Raw genomic sequence first — 23,999 nt, 5'->3', positions numbered from 1 at the left:
CCGGCCCCGCCGCGCCCCCCGGCCCGGGCCCCGGGCCCCCGCCGCCCGCCGCCGCGCCGCGCTGGAGCAGCAGCGGCAGCGGCAGCGAGAGCATCGGCCGCCGCCCGCGGCGCAAGTGGGAGGTGTTCCCGGGCCGCAACCGCTTCTACTGCGGCGGCCGCCTTATGCTATCCGGCCACGGCGGCGTCTTCGCCCTCACGCTGCTGCTCATCCTCACCACCACCGTCCTCTTCTTCGTCTTCGAGTGAGTTCGGCGGCGTCCCCGCCCCCTGAGGCGCCCCATACCCTCCGATCCCCTTTGCCGCCTGCCGCTCACCCCACCTTCCCCAGCCCTTGATGGACACTCCAGCCCCTCTGGTCCCCTGCTGGGCACCCCGTCCTCTCCCACCTCCTGGGCCCTCCACCTTTCCCAGCACCTGCCAAGCACCCTCCCTTCCCAGCTTCTCCTTGGCGCCTTTCAGAATCTGCCCTCAGGCCTCTCCAGTCTCCTTGCTTATCTCCCACCTGTCCTTTCTGATCCCCTCCCAGACTCGCCATTCTTCCGTGACAATTGGGATCACCATCTAAGCTGGTCCCCTCCATCCCTGCCAGCCATCCCATCCCCTCTGGCCCCTCCCTAGCACCCCCATCCTTCCCTGGCACCCTGCCTTTGCCAACCTCTGCCAGGATCACTGCCCTCCCATGTCCCTCCAAGACCCCTATCCTCTCTGCCCTCTCAGAATCTGCCCCAGGCCTCCCCAGCTCCTTAGATAGATTCCCCTCTCCTCACCTATCCCCTGGACCATCTCTTGTTCCCAGCTTCTTTCTGACTCCTTGAGGCATCTTTTCTTTATATCCTTTCCAGACAACTTCTGAATTTCTTCCTTGTCCTTTGGCTATATACCACCTCAGATTTCCCGGCCATCTTCCCTGTTCCCTCCAGGGCCCCTCTAGGGTCCCCTAGTCATCTCTCTACTCTCAGACCCTCCCCCCTTGCTTTCCCTTCAGTCATTCTTACCCTAGGCCTTCAAATATCTTTGGGCCTCTCAGACCTCCCCTTTTCTCTCCAGCACCTTCCTTAGTTTCTCCAGAGCTTCCTGTCCTTCCCTCCTCCTCCTCTGGTCCCCCCAGACATGTCCCAGGCCCCTGCCCCCCACCTCCTGACCTCCTGGCTTTCTTTCCCTTCCCAACACTCCAGAGTACCTTCTGGCCTGTTCCACGGCAGGGACAGTTGCAGTGCCTTGTTATTTTTCAAGAGTCGAGAGGATTTTCGTGTGACAGGTCATATTTGCCCCCATGGCTTTTTGACCTCTTCGTATCCCCAGTGACTCAGGATTGGCCCACACAGCGGTCACCATTTCATGGATGGAGGAAGGGATGCCTGTCACTTTACCAGGGTCACATATTTGTATCAGAAGTTTTCCACTCTACCATTGATCTCTAGCTTGAGCCACCTGCTTCCTGATTCCTTTCACACACACTCACACATACACACAAACGCACCCCTACCCATGCTGCATGAGCCCCACCTTTTCCTCCTGGTTCTACCCAACCTTTGTGGTCTTACTCAATTTTACAGGTGGTTCAGAACTCCATCTCTGCAGCCAGCAGAGCTGGTTCACGTCTCAGCTCCACCACGCACCAAGTGTGTGACTTCGGGGCAACCACTTCACTACTCAGAACCCCAGTTTCCTCATCTATAAAATGCGGTGTATACTAGTGCCCCCTCCCCAGGTTGTCACGAGGGTGGCAGGAATCCATGCACATAAGCTTTTAGCTGGTGATAAGCGTTTAAAGCTGGCTGCTGCTGTTACTTGTCATCACCAAAAAGTCCTTCCCAAGGGCCTTGATAAGGCTTCCACCAAGACGCTGGCCCCCAGGTACCCCTTCCAGCTGCCAGATCATGTATCTGCAACCTTGGGTTTCCCCTTGAAGCAAGGTGAGGGCTTCCTACCAATTAGCTTCTCCCTTTCACCCTTTCCTTTCTGACTCAGGGTGGATAAAAAGTTCCAGAATAATTAACAAGCAGAAACTCTGGGGAACCCCCAGATCCAGCATGGCCCTTGGCTGAGTTTCAGATCCACCCCGCTGGGCCGGCCCACGTGGGTGTTTTGGAAGTTCCTTTTCCAGCATCCCTCAGGCTCCACCAGATCCTCCCAGCCAGGGATGCAGCTGAGGCAGGAGGAAGTGGTGCTTGGCAGGGCCGGCCCCTGTGACCCTGCAGTGTGGGATTTGGTCAATTCAGAACCTCTGGGCTGAGGGGATGTCTTCACTGGTGACAGATTTGTCCCCAGAGAGGGAGGAAGCGAGGACTTCTGGGTTCCAGGAAGAGCTTGTGAATCATCTCGTCTTTGTTGCTGCTTCTCCTCACTTGGGCTGGTGGTGTTGGCAGGAGGGTTTGGGTTTGGGCTGAGAGCTCGCCTGGGCCTGGACTGGGGTGGAACCTCAGGAGGGACCTGGCGTATGGGAACGCTGTTGGCGAGGGCCTGGAGGGCGAGAGGTGCTCACACTCTCCCAAGGCTCTGGGGAGAGGTAAACGTGGCTCTAGGGCCTTTCTTGCTGTGAATGATTTTCTCTAATGTGTGATTTGGTGCTTTCTTGCACAGGCCTCCCAGCTTCTGCCCTGCTTCCCATCCCCACACAGCAGCCAGAGTGCCCCCTTTACTTCCAAGTCAGATCTGAATATTCCCTGCCTCTCTGGGTAAGAGCCAGAGCCCTCGTGGTGGCTTCCTCTCTGTCCCCATCTCCTCCCACTGTCCCCTGTGCATTCCCTCCCAGGCACATTGGCTTCCTTGCATACTCCGACCTCAGGGCCTTTGCATGGTTTGGAATATCCTTCCTTTAGATAGCTTCCTGGCCCACTCCCTCACTTTCTCCTGTCCTTCCCTGACCATGCCTGTAATACAGGAAACTGGCCCCCTCCCTCCTGTCCCCTCTGCCCTGACTTATTCTCCAAAACACTCGCCACTATCTGACATACTACACTTATGCTTCTGGTTAGCTTCTTGCCTGTCTCTCTCCATGAGAACAGGTGTTTATTCTCACTGTTGTATTCACAGTGCCTAGAACAGGGCCTGGTATGTAGTAGGCACTCAATACAGTAAATACATTGCAATACAATATAGCAAATACGTTTATTTGTTGAATGAAATGGACAGAGCATTTGCTGGGGGCTTGGAGACCCCAATCCTGCCATCGCCTGGCTGGATGACCTTGGATCTGGCTGTGGGCTTTGGAGTCCCGTCTGTAAAACCAGGGGCCAGGACTTGGTGTTCCTGAGGGCTCTGCAAATCTTCTCCATCTCCCAAGAAGTCTGGTTGTACATGAACTGGTTGAATTGTCATGTGGGTGACACAGAGGGCGCAGCACTGTTTGAGGCTCAGACCTGGGGACCACTGAGATGTTTGGAGCAGAACGTGGAGCCCTTGGTTTTGGCAGTCTCTGCTCCTCAAGGGAAGGGCCTCTCTGGAGGCCAGAGCCTCCAACAATGGAGGCTCCAGAAACAGCATGTAGATGCCCACGGGTTTGCTCCTGCGACTGTGCCAGCTCCTGGGACGTTGGCTGATTCAGACCTCCCAGCGGTCAGTCATCCCCAAATAGCAGTTCCTCACCCCATCAGGTGCCACTCTGGCTCTGGGAGGGAAGGCCACATAGGATGGTGGTTAATAGTATGGGCGGGCCTCAACGTCAGACCCGCGCACAGGCTGTTGGAGCCCACTAGGGTCAGGGGGCCTGATAGAACTGACTCCGGATGCCAGCCCTTGGGTGACAGTGGCAGTGGCTGGACCATGCTCTTCCCCCTACACCCTTTACCTGGCTGACCCTACTCATTCAGGTTCTCGCTTAGGAAGTCTCTCCTTCATCCAGTCGTTCCTAACTGTTCTACTACTTTCCCCTTCCCCATTATAACATGCCAAGCCCTGTGTGGCAGTTCTCTGTTTACATGTCTGTTTTCCTCACTGGGCCATAAGCCTCATTGAGGGAGCAGGGGGCCTCTTGTCTTATTCACTGCCCTTATCCCTGCTGCTTGTTGAAGTCATTGCCTTTAACACAGAGAAAACCTCAGTAAATATTTGTGGAGAGACCGAATAAATGAGTGCACACTGTCCTGGATGATTCATCTCAAGTGACAATCCAGTTCATTGGTAGTGGCTGCCTGAAGCTCTGTGTTTAGAAGGAATCTGAGGCTGCAGCCAAGTGCAGGGGTTGAGTGCTGGGATCTGTTGATCACATCTGCCAGGGGCTCAGGGAGAAAGTACAAGGATCAATTAGTGATGTCTGCTCTAGGCACGGACGGGTGTGGGGCTGCACTCATCCAGGGACCATACATCTGCCTCTGTTCAGGACCGTGGTGGTGTTTGATGGGATGACAGCGCCTGCCTGGTGCCGTAGCCCTGAGCCCCAGGCAGCCCTTGGAGTGTCTGCTTATCTCTCTCTCCCTCTCTTTTTCTAGCTGTCCCTTCTTGGCCCGCCAGCTGACCCTCGCCATCCCCATCATTGCTGCCATCCTGTTTTTCTTCGTCATGAGCTGCCTGCTACAGACAAGTTTCACCGACCCCGGAATCCTGCCCCGGGCCACCGTCTGTGAGGCAGCGGCCCTGGAGAAACAGATCGGTGAGGCTCCTACTCCAGCTGTGGCTGTGTCTCCCAGCTCCGCATTTCTTGATTTGAGAGGAGGCCTGATTTTCTCTTCCCACACTGTGCTAGGCACTGGGGGTACCGTGGTGAGCAGGGCAAGCTGGAGCCGATGCTAGAGTGGAGGAAGCAGAGGATAAGCACATGAGCAAATAAGCGAGAAACACTACCACGTGAGGGCCGGTGTTGAGAGCCACACGGTACTGGGTGCTCACTGGAGCCCAGGCACTGTGTTCGCCTCTTTATATGCATGATCATATTTAATCCCCCAGTAATCCTGTGAGACAGGTACTGTTGTTATTCTCCTTTTACTGATTAATTCAATTGAGTCTCAGAGAGGTTAAGTAAATGGTCGAAGGTCACACAGTCAGTGGAAGAGCGCGGATGAGACCCCGGGCACTCTGATCAGAGTCCCTGCTCTTAAACACACTTATTCATTCACTCATCAAACATTTATTGAGCCCCTACTATGTGCCAGGCACTTTTCTAGATACAGCAGTGAACAAATCTGACGATAATCCCTGTCTTCTTGGAGCTGACATTCCGGTGGGAGGGGAAAGACAGTTAACAATTAAATATCTAGTCTGTGACACAGAGAAGAGGGAAGCTGGGGGAAGGAGGGTGAGAGCTGGGGGAGGGTGTACAATTTTAAATAGGGGGAAAACGGGGGTGGGGAAGGCCTTGTGAAGGAGGTGACATCCGAGCAAAGACACAAAGACCTGCAGAGATGAGGAGTTGAGCTGCGTGGGTGTCTGGGGGAGAGCACGGTGGTGTGGGGAGTGGGCTGGTCCAGATGCGTCGGTCAGGGGGAGCCCTTTGGAGGAGGTGGCACTCGAGATGAGCCAGTAATGTGCGTTCTGGACGTAGTAAAAGCAAAAGCCGGGAGTGGCGACCGGACTGGTGTGTTTGAGAAGCGGCAGGAAGGGCAGCGTGGCCAGGAGGGACCTGTGTTCCCAGCACCCAGGTGGCCCTTGGTGCCTCCCTGAGTGCTGAGCGGGTGTCCTGGGTGGCTGGGCGCCATGGCCACGGCCTTAATCTCAGCTTGCTCCACCTCAGCTCCTTCCTGCTGAGAAGTGACGTGGGGATTCGCACACCTCAGGGGTTTCCGGTCTGTGGTTGGCTCCTTCCCCTAACAGGGTGGCTTTCAAACAGACTTAAATAAATACCCAGCTGCCTCTGAAGAGCCCTGGCAGCCTGTGAGTGGCAGAGCCCTGCTGCCTCCGTCCTGGAAGTCATTCCACCGATGGTCTGGAGCAGCTCAGGAGGGCGGGCGGGAGGGGAGAGGATGTTCTCCCACGCTTGTCTGTTCTTTGTCTCTCTCCTCTGCCCTGGCCTGTCTTCAGCCACGCCCTCAGTTGTCGTCCTCCTCTGCCTGCATCCAGCTTCCTTCCCCCTCACACCCCTGGGCCACTCGCCACCCAGCCTCCTGGTCTCTGCTGCTTCAGTTTCCTGCGGTCTGACCCAGCGGCCGGCCGCTGGCAGCAGGGGAGGCTCGGGGCAGCCCTGTTTCTCCTCTCTCCAGGTCGGGGCTAATCGTGAGGCAGGATTACTGTCCAGCTCAGCCCAGGCTCAGAGGTGTGGCTGCCTGGAGTCCTCTGGCCTCCTGTGAGCTGTTTGGGTCATACTGACAACAGTAATCCCCTGTGTTTGGGGAGAGCTTGACTGTGCTGGGTGCTCCCCGGCCATTATCCCCACAGATCCTCGCAACAGCCCGGCTGTGCTGATGCAGAAACTGAGGGAGGGGATCCCATGGCCGGGATCGGGGGTGCAGAGACAGAGCCTTGACCCCCAAGCTGTATGCTTTCTCTTCTGAGATGGCGGCAGGGAGACATCCCAGTCTTCCGTGGCCACACGCTCTTTTTTCTGGGGTCTCAGTTCCATTGACTGGGAAGCCTCTGTGACCCCAGGTGGGCTACACCTTCGTGACACCTTCCCAGAGCACCTTGTCCTTCCACCATGACCCTGGGCTGCATGGTGGTCATTACAGAATTGTCAGGCAAACCCAGCGGACTTTCCTGGGTGGTAAGTGTCTTGTTCACCTTGTCCGCCACGTGGAGGGCTCAGCGATGTTGGCTGAATGGACCGGCCTCTACAGAGGCGCTCCTTGCTGTCCCCTGGTGACTGGTGGAGAGACAGTTGGAATTTCTCCTAACCAGGCTTTATAGGTTTCCTCGTTTATGTGTTAATTCTGTATGCCGACTCCTGACTGCAGGGAGAGGAGGCAGGGAGGTTGGAGGGGAGGGGATATGAATCTGATGTGAACCCTCCCTCTGGTGGTTTCCAGCTTAGCCCAGTCCAAGGTGGAAGGCCTGACTGGCCGCCACAGGTTAGAGGAGGCTTGGGAAGAGGATTGAAGAAACCAGGGTGTCTTCTGCCTGGAGGTCATGTGGAGGCTTCCTGGAGAGGTGCCCGGAGCCAAACCATAAAGTTTGGGTGGAGTTCAAGCACAGGAAGGTGTGTGAAGGGAGCCCCCCATGCAAATGGAACAGGAAGAGGGGAGGACAGAGTGGGAAGGAGGGGGGCAGGCGTGGGCGCTGAGCAGGCCATGTTGGCAGGACACAGGAGTGCTTCAGAGAACCTGGAGGATGCGTAGAGGCAGTCTTGAGGGCCCTGAGTGTCAGGGTCAGAAACACCCCTTTGAGAACAGTTCCCAAGCCTGGAAAATGGCATCTTTGGGGTCTTTGAATCTAAACTTGAACTGGAGGCTTCTAATCAGGGTGAAGCATACCTTCTTAAAAAGGAGTAAAGTCAGCGAGCGTTTTCGAGAAGGTCGGGGGCCGGCTCTGAGGTGGGTGGTGCTGTCCATATAAACGTGTGCTGGTTACGGGGGCCCGGGCCCGTGCAGACAGTGTGACCTTCTCATTTTGGCCCCACAGGCCAGCAGCTCCAGCCCCATGGGATCTGGTTCTAGGGCTCCCACCGTGCGAGCACCGTCCCAGCTGGGGTGGCCAGCGCTTCACAGTTTGCCCAGAACTGTCCCTGTTTTAGCACTGAAAGCCTCATATCTTGGGGAACCCCAGAGTTGCAGGCAGAAGGGCTGGTTGGCCACCCTGGCCTGAGCTCCTGACTTGTCAGCTGGTGAGCCGTGCAGCTAGACTCCCCCGTGGGCTCTGGGCAGTTGGAAAAGAGGTAGGAGGAGGCGGCAACATTGCCCCCAAGAAGCTCCTGGTCTGATGGGAAGTCATAGGAACACCTGAATCTGAGTGACAGACACTCACCTAGCCACGGTTACAGCTCACACGACAGACACAGAAGCCGCCTCTCCCTCCGTCACCACACAGCAGGTCACAAACTGCGTCCTGTCTGCCCCCAGAATGTCTCCCCTCTGCTCCTTCTGAAGCCCACTGCCCCGGGCAGACACACCTCATTTTCCGCCTGGATTGGCTCGGGACTCTGCTGACCAGGCCCTGTCCTCTCTCCCTTCGGTCATAGTTGTCTCTCCAAGGTCCAGATGTGACCTGGCCCTCCCTGGCTCAGGATTTGGGTGACACCCTACTACCCTCAGCAGCGTTTCCTGAGGATCGGCCATTGGAGTACAACCTCGGTGATTTTTGCGCTTCTGCGTCTCCCCTTGTACCCTCCTTTCTTTAGTATTTTCCTTTACATGGCTTGCTTTTAAACGATTTTTACAAGGAAAATTTATATCAGCCCTGTTAGCAGAAGCCACTTGCTCTAAATAGAAGATAATCATAAGAACAAAAGCATGACAATGTTACAGAATTCTTGGTGGTTACATCGCCTGTGGAAAGCAGTCACCTTGAGGCCTGTGAGGGTCACAGGTATTCGATGTTAAAAGTTGACACTTTCCCCTGGATGGAGTCGAGACTCGAAAGAGAATTGAAAAGGGAGTGACTTTCTCATCATGTGATTCAGGGCTGCTTAGTGTCACGGCCAGGAAACAACCCATTTCCCACCCTCCTGAAAGCTCATCCTCGGAGGCGCACTCGCCTGCAGGATGAAGGAGGCTCCGGCCCACCTTTCTCTCCTCGTCTCACTCCACTCCCCGGTGCCCACCCTTCCCTCGTCGTCTCACTCCACTCCCCGGTGCCCCAGCCACACTGCATGTGGATGCCTTGACCCACGGGGCCCCCTCTGCTGCCATGCCCCCCCCCGGCCCCCATGAGCCCAAGGTCTCAGTCTCTCCCACCCAGCTGCAGCGCTGCTTCATCTCATTGCTTTCTTGAATGCTGCCTCTTGCCCGCTCCCGACATATTCCACTCTGTCTTCTCAAGGTGGGTTGAATACAGACACCGGTAACGCCATTCATTGGCCAGCTGTGGGTTACACCTTTACATCTCTCATTGGCGTCATCGTCTTACAGGGTTGACGCTGTTATTACCCAGTGAAGAAACTGAGGCTCAGAGAGGTGGACCAACTTCCTCAAAATCACAAGCTAACAAGTGGCCAGGCCGAGTTTCTCAATGAGATCACACTGGCCCCAGAGTCACCACACTTGACTCACCGTGCCTCCTGTGCTGACTCTGTAATTATCCACCTCTCCTGCTCACTCTGCCCCCAGGCCGAGCTCTTCCTGTACCCCCAGGCCTGCCAGGAAGCCTGTGTGCGGCAGGGGCTCCATAAACCTCCCGAATGAACAGAAATGGTCTGGTGGGGGTCACAGTGACCCGGTATTCACAGCCTGGCCACTGAGGCTGACCTCAAGCCTGGAAGCTGGGCAACTGCAGCCCTGCAGCTGATTCCTCCACAGGTGGGAACAACAGAAGGGCAGGTAGAGGTCCCCGGCCTCCCCTCACTAACGCCTCCTCGCTAGCTCATGGCCAGCCGCAGGGGCCTCCCCGCCAGCCCTGGGTTTCAGTCACAGTCCCAGCCGTTCGGGGCCTGGCTGCGCCTCTTCGGGGCTGGAGTTGGGGTGAAGATACCCAAAGCAGGTCCCCTGGTCAAGAGGAAGGCGTGGGAGATTCATTTCCTTCTCCCAGCCATTCAGCGAGAAGGAGCTTCCCCCCTGTTACCACGTCCCTGGGGCTCTAGTTTCCCACCTGGAGGTGCTTTTTACTTCTCGGGGAAGAGCCTGAACCAGAAAGAGCTCTGGAGGGCAGGGAGAGCATCTCTTATTACCACTCCTTCATTCGTTTCTTCAACGAGTATTTTCTGAACTGAGTAACCAAGCAACCGCACTCGACTCATTTCTGTGTACTTACCCACTACTTCCCTCACCCGCCACCCTGGGCCTTGTACAATATCTTGACGTCATAGTTGCTAGTGTCTGAAAGAATGGACAAATGAATGCCCTGGAGGACAAGGGTTCTAATTTCAACCCCACCTTGTACTGTTGGAGTGAAGTCTGTAAAACGCGGGCACATGTCCCGTCGTTGCCCAGCCCAGGGCGTTTTTTGTCCGAGTGAGATGGGGAATGTCAGTGCACTTTGAAAATGGTTTTGCTCTACTGAAACTTAAGAGGCTTGAGACTTGTGGTCAGGAATGGCAAGTGGTCTTGCTCTGGGCACTAACAAGCTACCACTGGTAATGGCTGCTGGGAGGAGCGGGTTGAGGAGGGTTCTGAGGCCGAGACCAGGGTAGTTATTGGTCAGCACTGTCTGGCCTGAGAAAAAGCAGTGGGACACCTGCTTGTCTTCCCCTACCCCGTGCGGGGCTCAGCCCTGAAGCAGCATCCCTGCACAGCCTGCTTTGACCCATCTCCTCCAGGGCCCTGCAGTTGGTGACGTTGCTGAGTCTGGCTGGCACCCTTGCACTGGGTCCTTTTTCCTCTTCTTTACCTCCAGCTCCTGGCAGCCCGAGGAAGCTGGGTGTGCAGAGCCTCACTTCCTCTTTCTCAGGGTTCTAGAGAGGAGGAGGCCTGGCTGCCAGGGGCCAGAACATACTGGTAGGAGTTCTCTCCCTGCCATGGGGGAGAGGCATGGGCACCCCTCTGCCCTGGGAGGGCCTCTGGGACTCCAGTGAGGGTTCCAGTAACTTTTCTCTTAGTCCGGAAGAGGGTCTGTGGCTGTCCTTTGCTCACAGATGGGTTGTGTTCTCAAGTCTCTTCTACAGATCAGTTGTTGGAATATAGTGTTTCGTAGAGACAACAATAATAATAATGGCTAATATTTATTAAGCTCTTGCCAGGTACTAGGCACTTTGCTAAACCCACTTGATGAAGTCTTGCCTGACCCTCCTAACAGCACTAGGAGGTAGATTTGATTATGTCCCATTTTATTTGCTTAGCAGATGAGGGCACAGAGAAGTTATCCGACTTGACACACATCACACAGCTAGTAAGTGACTGGGCCAAGATTCACACCCAAGTGTCTGTCTGGCTCCAAAGCCTGTATCCAAGCCGGGAGACCACAGTGGGCAGGGGCAGGCACTGGGACCTAGGGCCCGAGGGGCAGGATTAGGGGTTGGGTTTGGAGTAGCATCAACAGCTTTGGGAAGAGCTGGGGAGTTCTGCACACTGGGGTGTCACAGCCTGAGCCGTTTGTCAGGACTAAGGCTCCTGTGAACCCAGCACTGTGCCTTGCAGCCTCTCACTCAGCCCTCACCACAGCTCTGTGAGAGTGAGATGGTCTTGTCTCCATTTTATGGATGAGGAAACTGAGGCTCAGAGAGGTGAAGAGACTTCCTGAATTAGCAAGTGGGTAGCAAAACCAGGATTCGAACCCAGTGTTTCAGACTCCAGAGCCTGTGCCTTGCTGCCCCTCATGAAAACAGCTACTAGTAAGTACTCACCAAGTGTTAGTTCCCTTACGTGTACTATTTCTTTTCTTTTTTTCTTGTTCAATTAAGTTCCACTTTTAAAAAAAAATCATTTATTTATTTTTGGCTGCGTTGGGTCTTCCTTGCTGTGCATGGGCTTTCTCTAGTTGCAGCGAGCAGGGGCTACTCTTCGTTGCAGTGTGCAGGCTTCTCATTGCAGTGGCTTCTGTTGTTGCGGAGCACGGGCTGTAGGCACGCGGACTTCAGTAGTTGTGGCTTGTGGGCTCAGTAGTTGTAGCTCACAGACTCTAGAGTGCAGCCTCAGTAGTTGTGGCGCATGGGCTTAGTTGCTCCGCGGCGTGTGGGATCTTCCTGGACCAGGGCTCGAACCCATGTCCCCTTCATTGGCAGGCGGATTCTTAACCACAGCGCCACCAGGGAAGTCTCAAGAGTCAGTATTCGAACTCCAGGCCTGGCTGTATCTCTCCTCTTTGCCTGCTGCCTCGTAGTTGATAGGCCCAGGACTGCCTGTTTATCCCACTGTCCTTGCCCTCAAGCAGTGTAGGGTCCAGTTGGAGAGACAGTGTACACACACAGCAGTCCTGTCCCAGCTCGGCATGGAGCAGAGAGTGTGTTCTGTGCTGTGTGTGAGGTCCGACAGCCCCGAGGCTCCTGTGGTCAGGGAGGCTGCTGACAAGGCCCGGTGAGTCCTGGTGTGCAGAGAAAAGGGAGGCTGGGCTCAGGAACAGGGGCAGGAAGCTGGGGCAGAGCAGTGGGAGAAAGGCTGGGAATGGAGGTTGAGCCCAACTGTGGAGGGTCCTAACATCAGGACAAGAAGTTTGCCTTTATCCTGTTTTTTAGGGGAGGCCAGTGAAGGGTTTCTGAGCTGGGAAGTGACTCACGAGGGGTTATTTAGAGGAATGTGACAGTGTGTACAAGGCGGGTGGAAAGGCAGAGGGTCTGGGAGCAGGTAGTCTTCTGGGGAAGCTGTCTGGTGATACGGGCCTGGCCTGGGTTAGGGTGTTGGGAGTGGAGAGAGTGACAGGTGATGAAGGAAAAACCTGACCAGACCTAGCAACTGGCCAGGCATGGATGAGGGAGAAGGAAGGGTCTGCGAGGAGCCTTCAAACTGGGTTCCCCTGCCTCTGCCACTTACTGGCTGCGTGACCTCGGACAAATCCCCTGACCTCTCTGGCCCTCTTTTCTCATTTGTAAACTGAAGGAGTTAGAACAGAGGCAGTCAGTGAAGGGACATTTGTCAGCTATCTGCTGTGTGCCCGGGGCTGTGTTATATGCTCTTTGAGGTTCCTTTCGGCCCTTGGGTTGTGCCATCCGCAGAAATAAGGAACTAGACAGGGAAAAATAACACTCATGACACTTCAAAATTTACAAGAAGACCTCAAGCCCAAGCCTTGGGAGCTTGGGTTCACGTCCTGATTCTGCCACTGTGTGGCCTTGAACAAGTCACTAGCCTCACTGAAAAGGCTCCTTAACTGTAACCTGGAGATGATGACGATCACTTTACCTCCTGGGGTGTTATCAGGACTGAAGAGGAGACTCTACGCCACATGCCAGCATACAGTGGCACGCAGTGACCTGTTCCCTTTCCCTTCTTCCTCTCAGTAGTTCTGTGAGCTGGCAGTAACAGTGCATACTTCCTAAGCACTTGCTTTGTGCCACTTCACACGTATTAACTCATTTAACCCTCGCAGCCTCTTTATGAGGTGAGTACTCTTCTTATCCCCACTTCGGTGATCGAGGAAACAGGCACAGAGAGGTTAAATGATTTGCCTTGTCACACATCTAGCAAATGGCATCATCAAGAGAAACCCAGCTGGTAAAAGGTGGAGCTAGGACTCGTGTCCCATTCTACCTGTTATACACATCTTACAGATGAGAAAACTGAGGCTCAGAAAAGTTCATTGGACTGCAACCTCGCACACAGTCAGTGGCAAAACCAGGTTTCAGAGTCTGTCCATTGGCCTCAAACCCCCTGCCTTGACCGTGCTGCCATTGCTAAGGAAGAGATGCTTAGATGCTTCGTTCCATTTTAAACGTGCTGCCGTCGAAGTGGTGGTGAAACAGCCTAGCAAAAGTCTCTGGGAGCTAGGAACGTGAGACAGAATCCGCTTCACTGATGCATGCCAAGTGCCTAGAATAGTGCCTGGCACACGCTAGGCACTCAGTAAGTAATCGTCGGGGGCAAGTGGCCAAACTGGAGATGTTATCTGGGACTCAATCCAGTGGAAATGATGTCTGGGAACATAGCCGAGGGCTGGGGATCCCAGGCAGCCCTGTGTGACTCTCGGGATTCTGTCTGAGGAGAAGCCACTGTTCTGGGGAACGCTGGTCTTCCGTGGCCTGGGGGACCAAGAGGCTCTGTGGGTAGAATTGTGGGTTTTGCATATGGCAGATCTAAGTTCAGCTTCCTGCTCTGCCAGCCTACCCACCTTGTGACGTCGGACAAGTTACTTTCTTTTTCCTTTTTCTCAGATTTTTACTGAAGTATAACAGGCTTGCTAAAAGTGTACAACTCGTAAGTGTTCTGTTTGTTGAGGGTTCACGGTTGGAACACACACGTAATTAGCACCCAGATCAAGAAACAGTGGTGTCCCAGGAGCCCCCCTTGTGCCCCTTTCCGGTCTCTGTCAGCCCCCGCCCCCAAGGATAACCACGATCCTGACTTTTAACACCATAGATTACTTTTATCTGTTTGTGAACATTTTGTTCTCTTACGTCTATGGGTATTTTTCACTTTACACAACGTTTGTGAGATTCATTCATATTGCCGTGTGTAATTAAGGATCATTCATTCTCATTGCTGTATAGAATGCCATTGTATGATATACTGCAATTTCTTTTTTTTTTAATCCATTCTACTATTGATGGGTGTTTGGGTAGTTCCAGATTTTGGCTATTTTGAGAATTGTTTTTGGAACAGTCTTGTACTTGTCTTTGGTGCACGTCAGTTCATGCGCATTTCTGCTGGGAAAACACCTACGAGTGGGATTGCTGGGTTGCGTGTGCTGAGCTTTGGTAGTTAGTGCAAAACAGTTGTCCAGAGTGGTCATATGAGATTTCTAGCTGTGTGGCCTTGAACGAGTCACTAGCCTCACTGAAAAGGCTCCTTAACTGTAACCTGGAGATGATGACGATCACTTTACCTCCTGGGGTGTTATCAGGACTGAAGAGGAGAATATACGCCATGTGCTCAGCATACAGTGGCACGCAGTGACCTAGCTGCTTTACATTTCTGCCAACACTTGAGAGATGTGTGTGTGTGTGTGTGTGTGGTTTTTTGTTTCTTTTTTTCAATTTTAGCCATTCTGGTGCATATGTGCTGGTAATATATTGTGGTTTTAATTTCCATTTCCCCGATGACTTAACAAGTACGAGCACTTTTTCATGTGTCTGTTAGCCATTTGACCACCTTCTTTTATGAAATGCCTCTTTGAATCTTTTGTCCATGTTCGAATTCAGTTGTCTGACTTTTTCTTACTGACTCATAGGAATTCTTTACATATTCTGGATACGCATCCTTTGTCCTTTGTCAGATAAACGTACTGCAAATACAACTCTGAAGGTCATCTTTTCATTCTCTTGATGATCTCTTTAGATGAACAGAAGTTCTTAATTTTGATAAAATGCTGTTTATCATATTGCTCTTTTATGAGTAGTCCCTTTGTGTCTTGTTGAAGAAATCTTTGTCTACTCCAGAGTCATGAGGTTGCTCTATTTTTCTTTTTCTTTTTTTTAATCCAGAACGTTCGTATTGCGAGCTGCAGTCCATCTGGAATTGAATTTGTATTTAGTGGGAGGCAGGGGCGCAGATATGTTTCCCCCCCGCCATTTGTGTATCCAGTGGACCCCGCACTGTTTACTGGGAGGAGACCATCTTCCTTCCTTTTTTTTTTTAAGTAAATTTATTTATTTATTTATTTATTTATGGCTGCATTGGGTCTTTGTTGCTGCGTGCGGGCTTTTCTCTAGTTGTGGCGAGTGGGGGCTACTCTTCATTGCGGTGCATGGGCTTCTCATTGCGGTGTCTTCTCTTGTTGCGGAGCGCGGGCTCTAGGCACGCGGGCTTCAGTAGTTGTGGCACGTGGGCTTCAGTAGTTGTGGCTCGCGGGCTCTAGAGTGCAGGCTCAGTAGTTGTGGCGCACGGGCTTAGTTGCTCCGCGGCATGTGGGATCTTCCTGGACCAGGGCTCAAACCCGTGTCCCCTGCATTGGCAGGCGGATTCTCAACCACTGCACCACCAGGGAAGCCCCCATCTTCCCTCTTGGCACCGCAATGTTACCTTTGTCGTGAACCACACGAACATGTACATGTTCATATCTGGAGTCTCTGTTCTGTTCCATTGGTCAGCGTTTCTACCCTTGTACCCAAACCAGGATGTCTTACGTGCTAAGGCTTTATCATAAGTGTTGATGTCCTGTGGTATAAGTCCTTTAGCTTTGTTCTTCAAGAGTGCCTTGGCTATTCCTGGCCCTTTGATTGCCATGTGAATTTTAGAATGAGTTTGTCAATTTCCACACACCAAAAAAATCCTGACTGGGATTATGTTGAATCTACAGATTAATTTAGGGAGAATAAATCCTTTTTTAATATTGAGTCTCTGCCAATCCATGAATATCATATATCTCTGTATTTCTTTTTTCTCTTAAAATTTTTATTATGAAAAATTTCTAACATTCAGAAAAGTTGGAAGAATTAATACAACAAATTCCTATACATTCACTGTCTAGATTAGTTATTTGTGTCACACACACACCCACACACCCACACACATAATTCTTATTAAGCCATTTCATAATAAATTATATACATCATAGACACCTAACCCATCAATACTTCAATATGTATCTCCAAGATTTAAGAATAGCCTCCTCATAATGACAATTCCATTATCACATCTAGGAAAATTAATAGTTCCCAAATTTCTAATCTATAGTCATTTGTCCCCCATCACCCTCCAAATCTCTTTTGTTGCTGTGTTTTGTTTTTGGAAACAGGATCCAGTCTAGGACCAAGCATTGTATTGGTTTATATCTCTTAAATCTCTTTTAATTTAGAACCATCTCCCTTCTCCTTTTGTAAGTGACATCAACTTAAAAAAATTTTTTTTAATTGAACTATAGTTGATGTACAGTATGACATTGACTTCTGTTAGAGAGCAGGCCAGTGGTCTTGTAGATGTCCCACATTCTGGATCTGATTGTTTCTTCATAGCTTTAGTCTCACTGTGTCCTCTGTCCCTCTGTCTCCTGAACCTCCTGGAAACCAGAACTTAGATCCAGGCTTGTTTAGATGCAGATAAACCTCGCGAGGGCTTCCCTGGTCTCCCTTTCTGATAGCCCTCCTTAGAGTGGCACGCGAGCAGGTGTGTGAAGCTTCAGCGCGGCGCTTGGCGCATAGCAAGTTTCGGTAGGTGGCAGCAGCTCTTGAGATTTGTCCCCCACTTAGGGATTTTGCCCTAACGTTTGTTCCCCAGAAACAGCTTCCCTAAAGCTTCTCTTGTCCCGGCCAGGCAGCACTGGCTTCCCCCCGTGCTGCGGCTCCCGGCTCTGGGCTTGGCCATCCCCCATCTGTCTCTCGTCCCCGTCTCAGACAACACAGGCAGTTCCACGTACCGGCCACCCCCTCGGACCCGGGAGGTGATGATCAATGGGCAGGTGGTGAAGCTGAAGTACTGCTTCACCTGCAAGATGTTTCGGCCGCCCCGGACCTCACACTGCAGTGTCTGCGACAACTGTGTGGGTAAGTGGGAGCCCTGAGAGGGATGGAGCCTTGCAGACAGGGGAGTCGCTCATGGGGGCCGGGGGGTGTCTGAAGTATCCAGGGCTGGGCAGGAAGTCTGGTTCACCTAGATTTGCTGTGACTGAGGAGGGGCTGTGGAGCGGGGGCTCCGAATGTGACCAGTGGTACCTTGCCTTCAGCGCAGGATTAGTGGATTCCTTCCCCCAGCTCTGAAGTGTGGGGCAGACACAGAGATGCCCTGAACCCTTCTTCCAGGCCTTGGCCTGGTCCTCAGTAGGTCCAGGTTCCAAGGAGCCAGAGACTAGAGCAATGACATTCTAGATATGTGGCCCAGGGCCAGCTATACCGAAAGACTTTGACCTGATTCCCAGAATTTAGAGGGACAAGAATCCGGGAACAGAGGAGTTTAAGCTGGTGGGGTGGAGAGGACATAGCCAGGCTTGGAAGCTAAGCTCCTGACCCACAACTGCAGTGGTTGCTGGGGAGCCAGAGGCTGTTTTGTCCCCTTTCCCTGCTCTCCAGAGGTCTGGCAGCTCTGATGGGGACCCAGGGTGCGCCCCTGGGAGGGTGTTGTAAGGGAAAGGCTATGCAGAGGACCCAGGCGAGCTGAGCCTCGTTGACTGTGCCCGGTCCCCAGGGCGGAGAGCTTATCACGCTAGCTCAGTACTCCCTGAGCGAGAGAACAGTGGGGAACACCCAGACAGCAGGAAGTGAAGTGGGTGACTCAGTGGGCGTCATTCATCCCCGAGAATCTGTCCCACCCCGCCCACACCGTGAAGGGCCCTGGCCTGGGTGTGAGGCCTGCGACAGGCTTGTGACCCACATTCCCACAGGGGACTTTCCTCACTGGTCTGGGTGTGACCCCACCCCCAGGGACATAGTACTGGTGTGAGCTCAGCCCTCTGACTAGGCCTCCGATGCCGGTTCTCCACAAGTTACGTCGCGGCCCAGCCCCTCATTGGTCCTCTATTCTAGAGCAAGGGACAGGGGTCATTGGTTGTTGGCATGGGGCTGGGATCGTAGGCCAGGTGACAGGTACTTTTTGTGGCTCTTCTTTGTACCAGATACTGACTGCCAGACCCTGGGATGCAGCTCAGGCCCTCTCATGGGGCTCACAATCGAATAGGGGTTACAGGCCAGCCCACCAATTGTAAATAAATATATAAACACACGTGGGCAAAGTGCAGCAAAGGATAAATGCCGTGGCAACAAGGCAGATAACAGGGGCCTCACCTTGTCTGGGGTTGGGGGAGACTTTCTCAAGGAAGTGGCCTTGCAGCTGAGACAAGAAGGAAGAATTACGGGAACTGGCAGGTGAAGGACCAGAGGCCGGGAGTGTCGAGGAACCGAGCGTCACGTGTGGAGAGAGCGAAGGGGTGGAGCTGTGAGGGGCCTCTAACACCCCTGCCGGCTGTGGGCCAGGGTGGCCCTAACCCATCTCCCTGGCCCTTCCAGAACGGTTTGACCATCACTGCCCCTGGGTGGGCAACTGTGTGGGGAAACGGAACTACCGCTTCTTCTATGCGTTCATTCTTTCCCTCTCATTCCTGACGGCCTTCATCTTCGCCTGCGTGGTCACCCACCTGACGCTGCGTGAGTTGGGGATGATGGTGGGAGTGCGGGCAGGGGCAAGCGGGCGGCCCGGGCCAGCAAGCTTGGCCAGGTCAAGGGACTGTGGTCACTCTCCCTTGAGCCGTGCCCTCTCCTGTCTCTTCCTCCCCAGGCTCTCAGGGAAGCAACTTCCTCTCCACTCTGAAGGAGACACCAGCGAGATATCCTTTGTTGGCAAGGGGGAGCCCTGGTGGGACCCGAGGCCCCTTCACTGGGGCGGGTCCCCGCACCTCATCCCGTAAACAGGGGAATGGACCAGAGCTGATGTTCACGCTCTAGAATCCAGTCTACTAGCTGCTTCTGTTCAGCCCCAGGCTGGAGCCGATTCTGAATGGGCTGTTGTGGAGCTGGGATGGCCGAGAGCTCTCAGGGCCATAGTCCCTGTCCTTCCTTAAGACACCAAGCTCCCTGGACCATGCCGTGTCCGCAGTTCTGGTGTCTGGAATCCTCAGTTCCCTCTACCATCCATCACCCTGGGCTCGTCCTGCCCTTGGGGTGCTCCCACACCCTGCTTGGGGCCCAGGAGGTGATCTGAGATCACGGAAAGCTTACAAAGTTAGATCCTTTCTGGGGAAGTGGCTCCACGGGAAGATGGGTGAGAGAGGCTGGCGAGGCCAGCTTCCAGGCACAGGGAGGCTCCCGGCCCCAGTGTCCGTGTACCTCCTTGACTGCGCTGCTCACCGTGCTGGAGTTGGTGATCTGCTTCTTCTCCATCTGGTCCATCCTGGGCCTCTCAGGGTTTCACACTTACCTCGTCGCCTCCAACTTGACAACTAATGAAGACGTGAGTAAGGCTGGAGCAACACCTCATCCCTGGGCCCGATCTCAGGATGGAGGCAGGGCTGAGGGAGCCTGGAGCAGCCGCAGTGCAGCCCTGCCTTTCAGACTGCCAGGGAAATGCGGGTGGAGACGTGAGGTGACCTGACGTCTCCTTCCAGTGTTCAGGGCTGGGCCCCGGGAGACCCTGTGCAGGCTTCCGAGGCCCCCTCGGTGCTGGCTCCCGGGGTCCCGAGGTTGCTTTCTCCCCAGCCCCGCTGGAGCAACGCTCACACCATAACCGTCATTCCAGTTGGCCAGCTCATTACCATTTCCAGAGTTCTTTCAGTTTCTGTCATCTCTTTGGGTCCTTTTGCCAGCTCTGAAGCAGAAGGAACGAGGATGCTTTTTCTTCATATGATGGCTGAGTGACTTGCCCCAGGTCGCCCAGCTGGAAAGGGACAGAGCCAGGGTTGCACTCACAAGCTCGCTGTGCCCACCGCACTGCCCTTGTAGACAGCAGCGATGTGCCTGTTCTCAGGATGTCCTGGGGCTCTCTGAGGCATCCTTGTTGAGGGGGCCGGCCAGGACAGAAATGTGAAGCTCCATCTACCTCCTGACCTGCTGCCTTGTAGATCTCTACCAACAAGCATTGTCTGAGCACCCACTGTGTGCCCAGCCCTGGGCCAGACCTGACCGCCCACCCCCCTGCCCCACCATCCTTCCAAACAACAAAAAAGAAATGAGAGCATCTGTTCCAGGGCCACCATCTGATACTGCTCAGAGGCCCATTGACCAACAGAAAATACATTTCTTGACCTCAGCCTGTCTTTCGGGGAAACGAAACTTAACATGCCCAATAGGGTATCACATGCTGGGTGATTGGTACAGAGCAGAAATGATGTCAGCCAGCTTCTCCCAAGGTGATTTCCTGGGGGCTGTTTCTGCAGGATCATACTAGGGGTTAAGCAAAAAGGGATGTCATGGCCAAATAAGTTTGGAAAACTCTAGGTTAAACTCAAGCCAGTATCCTTTACTGCTAATCTCCTTAAGGCCTTTGATAGCCAGCTTCACAGAGCTAGAGATGGGCAAGATTTCATCTAACAGTGTTACCAGAGAGTTCCCTATTTTTCAAATGAGGACTGAGACTCAGAAGTGGTGATCAGTCCAGGGTCATGCAGCAAGTCTGTGGCAGAGCCAGAGTTCACGGCCAGGTCAGCCTGAGCCCTGTGCCCTTGCACTGTCCTCCCTCTTGGGTGGCTGGACAGAGAAGGAAGGATGCACCCACAAAGTCTCCTTTGGAGGCTTCTCTTTGGCTCTGCTCTGTCTTCTGTCTTGGTTAGCGCCTCCTCTTCTGGGTGCCCCCCAACATCCAGCAGTCCCCCACATCCTCACTGAATGGCCTGGGTTAAGGGCATGTTCCCTGCAATAGACTAGCCAGAATTGGTTTCAGAATTTGCTGATCTTCCCCAGCCTCTAGAACAAGTGAAATGAAGGGAGGTACCTGACCCAGAGCTCCTTCCTGCTTGCAGATCAAAGGCTCGTGGTCCAACAAGAGGAGCGGTGAGGCCTCTGTCAATCCCTACAGCCATAAAAGTGTTATCACTAACTGCTGTGCTGTGCTCTGCGGCCCCCTACCTCCCAGGTAAGCCAGGGGGCACAGGGGAAAGGTCATAGGGCCTGGCCTGGCCAGGCCAGTGGGGGGTGGCCCTGTGAGTCTGTTCCTCTGAAAGAGGTTCTGGAATCAGCAGACCTCTCCCCACACCACAGATGCCCTCTGTCCACCGTCCCCTGCTGGGTGCACTCAGGACACTTGTCACATAAAGGAATTCTGTAGAGAGTTTTAACTTGTAATCCCGTGCGATCATTGTAGAAAAAATGAAGTACAAAATACTAACAAGAGTGTTGTATATGACATGTAATCCTACTCCCCAGGGATAACCACAATTAATGTATTGTCCATGCTAGAGTGAGGCTGCCTTTCTGGTGCTGAAGGCTGGACTGGGTGGGGCCTCCATCTTCCTCCTGGCAGAGGAGAGCCCTGGTGGCTCAGCCCTGCTGGGAAGCGCCCCCTCTGTCTTGACACCAGGGGGCGCTAGATGTCCAGCTCCGGAGTTAAATTGGGCACTGTGGGGGCGGGGGAGGGAGGCTGGTAAGACTTCCCAACACCATCCCCACCTTCTCCTGCTCAATATCCAATATGCTTCTCTCCGATCCTGCCCCCAGGGAAAGGACAGTAGGAATTGCACCATCTCCCAATGCCCTTTCATCCTTGCTCTTCCCCTTACCTGCAGCCTGGGAGCCCGACAGAACGCTGGACAGTTTGAATTAATAGTGGATAAAATCTGTGGCCAAAAGCCAAGTGTCCAGAGTACAGAGAGGGCCCTTCCGGAAGGGAAGGGTCTTGAGCCGCCAACTGGAGCGCAGCTCCCCTTTCCTCAGCCTTTCTAGGGCTGGGTCTTTCCTCGGCTGGGAGAAGGACCCTGCCATCCAGCCCCCGGCCTGGAGCTCTGGTGTCAGGCAGGGCCTCATGTGTCCCCCCCACCTTGTATTTTGAAAGCCTGATTGACCGGAGGGGATTTGTGCAGTCTGACACCGTGTTGCCCTCGCCCATCAGAAGCGACGAGCCAGCCTGCAGAGCCAAGCCTGATGCCAGCATGGTAGGAGGCCACCCCTGAGCCGGGCTCAGTACTTGCCACCTGCTGGCCTGTATGCCCCTCCGCACTCACCTGCCGCCCTCCACACCTGCCAGGACCCTCCCCATTTCACCCGAAGGGAAGCAGAGCCGCCAAAGACTTTTTAAGTCTTTTCGTATTTATTTCCCACCCTGCGTGGCCTTCCCCACACTGTGCCATGGCTGTACCCTCTGCTCCCTAAACCAGGTTCCCATGGTCTTGGGTGCCAAATTCCCCCAGCTGATCAGTGGCAGGAGTGACAGGAGAGAGAGACCAGGGCTCCTGAGGCCGCCCAGGGGACCACGCCAAGCCTCTGCCGTGCCTCTAAGCCGTGCCCGTGCGAGTGAGGGTGCGGACTGAGTGTGATGCCTCCGAGGTGGGAGAGCTGCTGGGCCCTGCTGGGCCGGGGTCCAAGGGGTGAAGCAGGACCGAGGAGCAATCGGCTCTGGACAGCAGGCTGTCGGAGAGGATGCTTCTGTGGTCTGCTTTGGTCTGTGGTCTCCTTCATTCTTTTTGTGATAGCCATTGTTCTTTCTTCCATTTTTGTTTTTGTATGGAGTTGGCCAGTAGACTAGAGCTGGGGCTCCTGGTAGAGAGGGCAGAGCTGGGGGTGGCAGGGGTAGCCTGTGTCAGAGGAAGCCAAACCGGAGCCAGGCACCCGAGACCTCAGCTCCTGCATGATTCCTGGGCAGCACACTAGGAAGCGGGGGCCTGGCCCTCTCTCTGCCCACGGACGGTTCTCCAGGGGCCCAGCCTGGCCCCTCACCTTCCTCCCAAGTCAGGTCTGGGGATGGGCAGCTTATACTCATGCTGGCAATACTTGAAATGGGTTTATTATTAATGCTGGGTATTTTGCACAATTTTATAGACCTCTTTTCTACATAGCCTTTTTTAAATGGAAGAAGAAAAATGAAGTCAGCCACATTGCTATCTGTGTAGTGCCAGGTTAAGGGTTATCAGAAGGCAACTTGGTTTTAATAAGTTTATTACAAGAGACCTTCTGGCCATGAGTGAGTGAGTGTGTGTGTGGATGTGTGTGTGCGCTCGCGTGCCCGTGTATGAATGTGGTTGGCTCCCACTTCCCCACACCCCCTGGGCTGCCTCACTCGCCACTGTCCCCCTTGGGTGTCAGCTGGTGGTGGCAACAGCGGGAGCAGCCTGAACCATGGGCACAGGGAGTGTGTGCATTGGTCACAGGAGACCCCTGGGCTCCTGCGGCAGTTCAGCCTCATCTTCCTATCTTCCCCTCCTCCAAGGACTTCAGACAAACAGTGGCTGGGACTCAGCGCCCAGCCCCCAGGTCAGGCTTCCAGCTGGGACCTGCCCAGACAGGCTGGGGCCTGGTCAGGTGGATGGGGTAATGGCTGTGGGGAGTGGCTGCCAGCCTGCATGCCACACTCCTTCCTCCAAGGTCTGAGTATGGGACCCAGTGCCAGGGGCTAGAGTATGGGGAGTCGGCCAACTGGAGGCCTCCCTCCAGAGAAAAGGAAGGAACAGGGTGGGCCGAGAGATGAGTGAAGGTTGGCCTAAATCTGGGTCAGAAACTTAGAGGATGTCCCTCCTCTCCTGGGAGTTTTAGTTTCTTGTCAAAATAGATAGGAAATTGTCCCTCTGTCTCCTTCCTTGGCCCTTTAAGTGGGCTGAAGCCCTTGGAAAGTGACATAGGAAGTCCTCGCATCTTGTCCTTCCTTGCTGCAGAGGCTAGTGGGTCACAGGCAGCTGAGAGGTGGCAGCTGCAAGGGGTTCCCTCTGGGAGAAGCAGCTTCGCCCCAGCCTCAGGACCCTGGGCCATGCTGCCGTGGCAGTGGGGGTGGGGAGGAAGCTGGCTAGAGGAGGGGACTCCTACCTGCCTTTTATTTAAGCCAGTATTCTTTGTTCCTGCTTGTAATAAAATTTTTGTTTTTAAGAATTGATTTGCTTTGGTTCGGT

At 53.9% G+C, this 23,999-nt stretch overlaps 1 protein-coding gene and 1 long non-coding RNA gene across 2 annotated transcripts; one reads left to right on the top strand and one right to left on the bottom strand.

Moving 5' to 3' along the window:
• Nucleotides 1-5: 5 nt before the first annotated feature.
• On the top strand, nt 6-23,983 carry ZDHHC18 (zDHHC palmitoyltransferase 18; the record flags this gene model as incomplete). Its single annotated transcript, XM_027108284.1, has 8 exons — nt 6-244; nt 4,433-4,593; nt 16,879-17,028; nt 18,484-18,621; nt 18,752-18,800; nt 19,321-19,423; nt 20,928-21,040; nt 21,956-23,983. Coding segments are annotated over 8 exons (1,071 nt in total), but the record flags the coding sequence as incomplete, so codon positions are not given.
• Nucleotides 14,022-14,758, bottom strand: LOC113621985 (uncharacterized). The gene is made up of 2 exons (XR_003433370.1): nt 14,505-14,758; nt 14,022-14,348 (listed from the first exon to the last, which is right to left on the bottom strand). It is a non-coding gene; the product is annotated as an uncharacterized LOC113621985 (long non-coding RNA).
• Nucleotides 23,984-23,999: the final 16 nt, after the last annotated feature.

The sequence above is a fragment of the Aethalodelphis obliquidens genome, unplaced genomic scaffold, assembly GCF_003676395.1.
Source record: "Aethalodelphis obliquidens isolate GAN/ISIS:26980383/991018 unplaced genomic scaffold, ASM367639v1 scaffold9, whole genome shotgun sequence".
NCBI classification, from domain to species: domain Eukaryota; kingdom Metazoa; phylum Chordata; class Mammalia; order Artiodactyla; family Delphinidae; genus Aethalodelphis; species Aethalodelphis obliquidens.
This window is presented reverse-complemented; position numbering and strand designations above follow the sequence as displayed.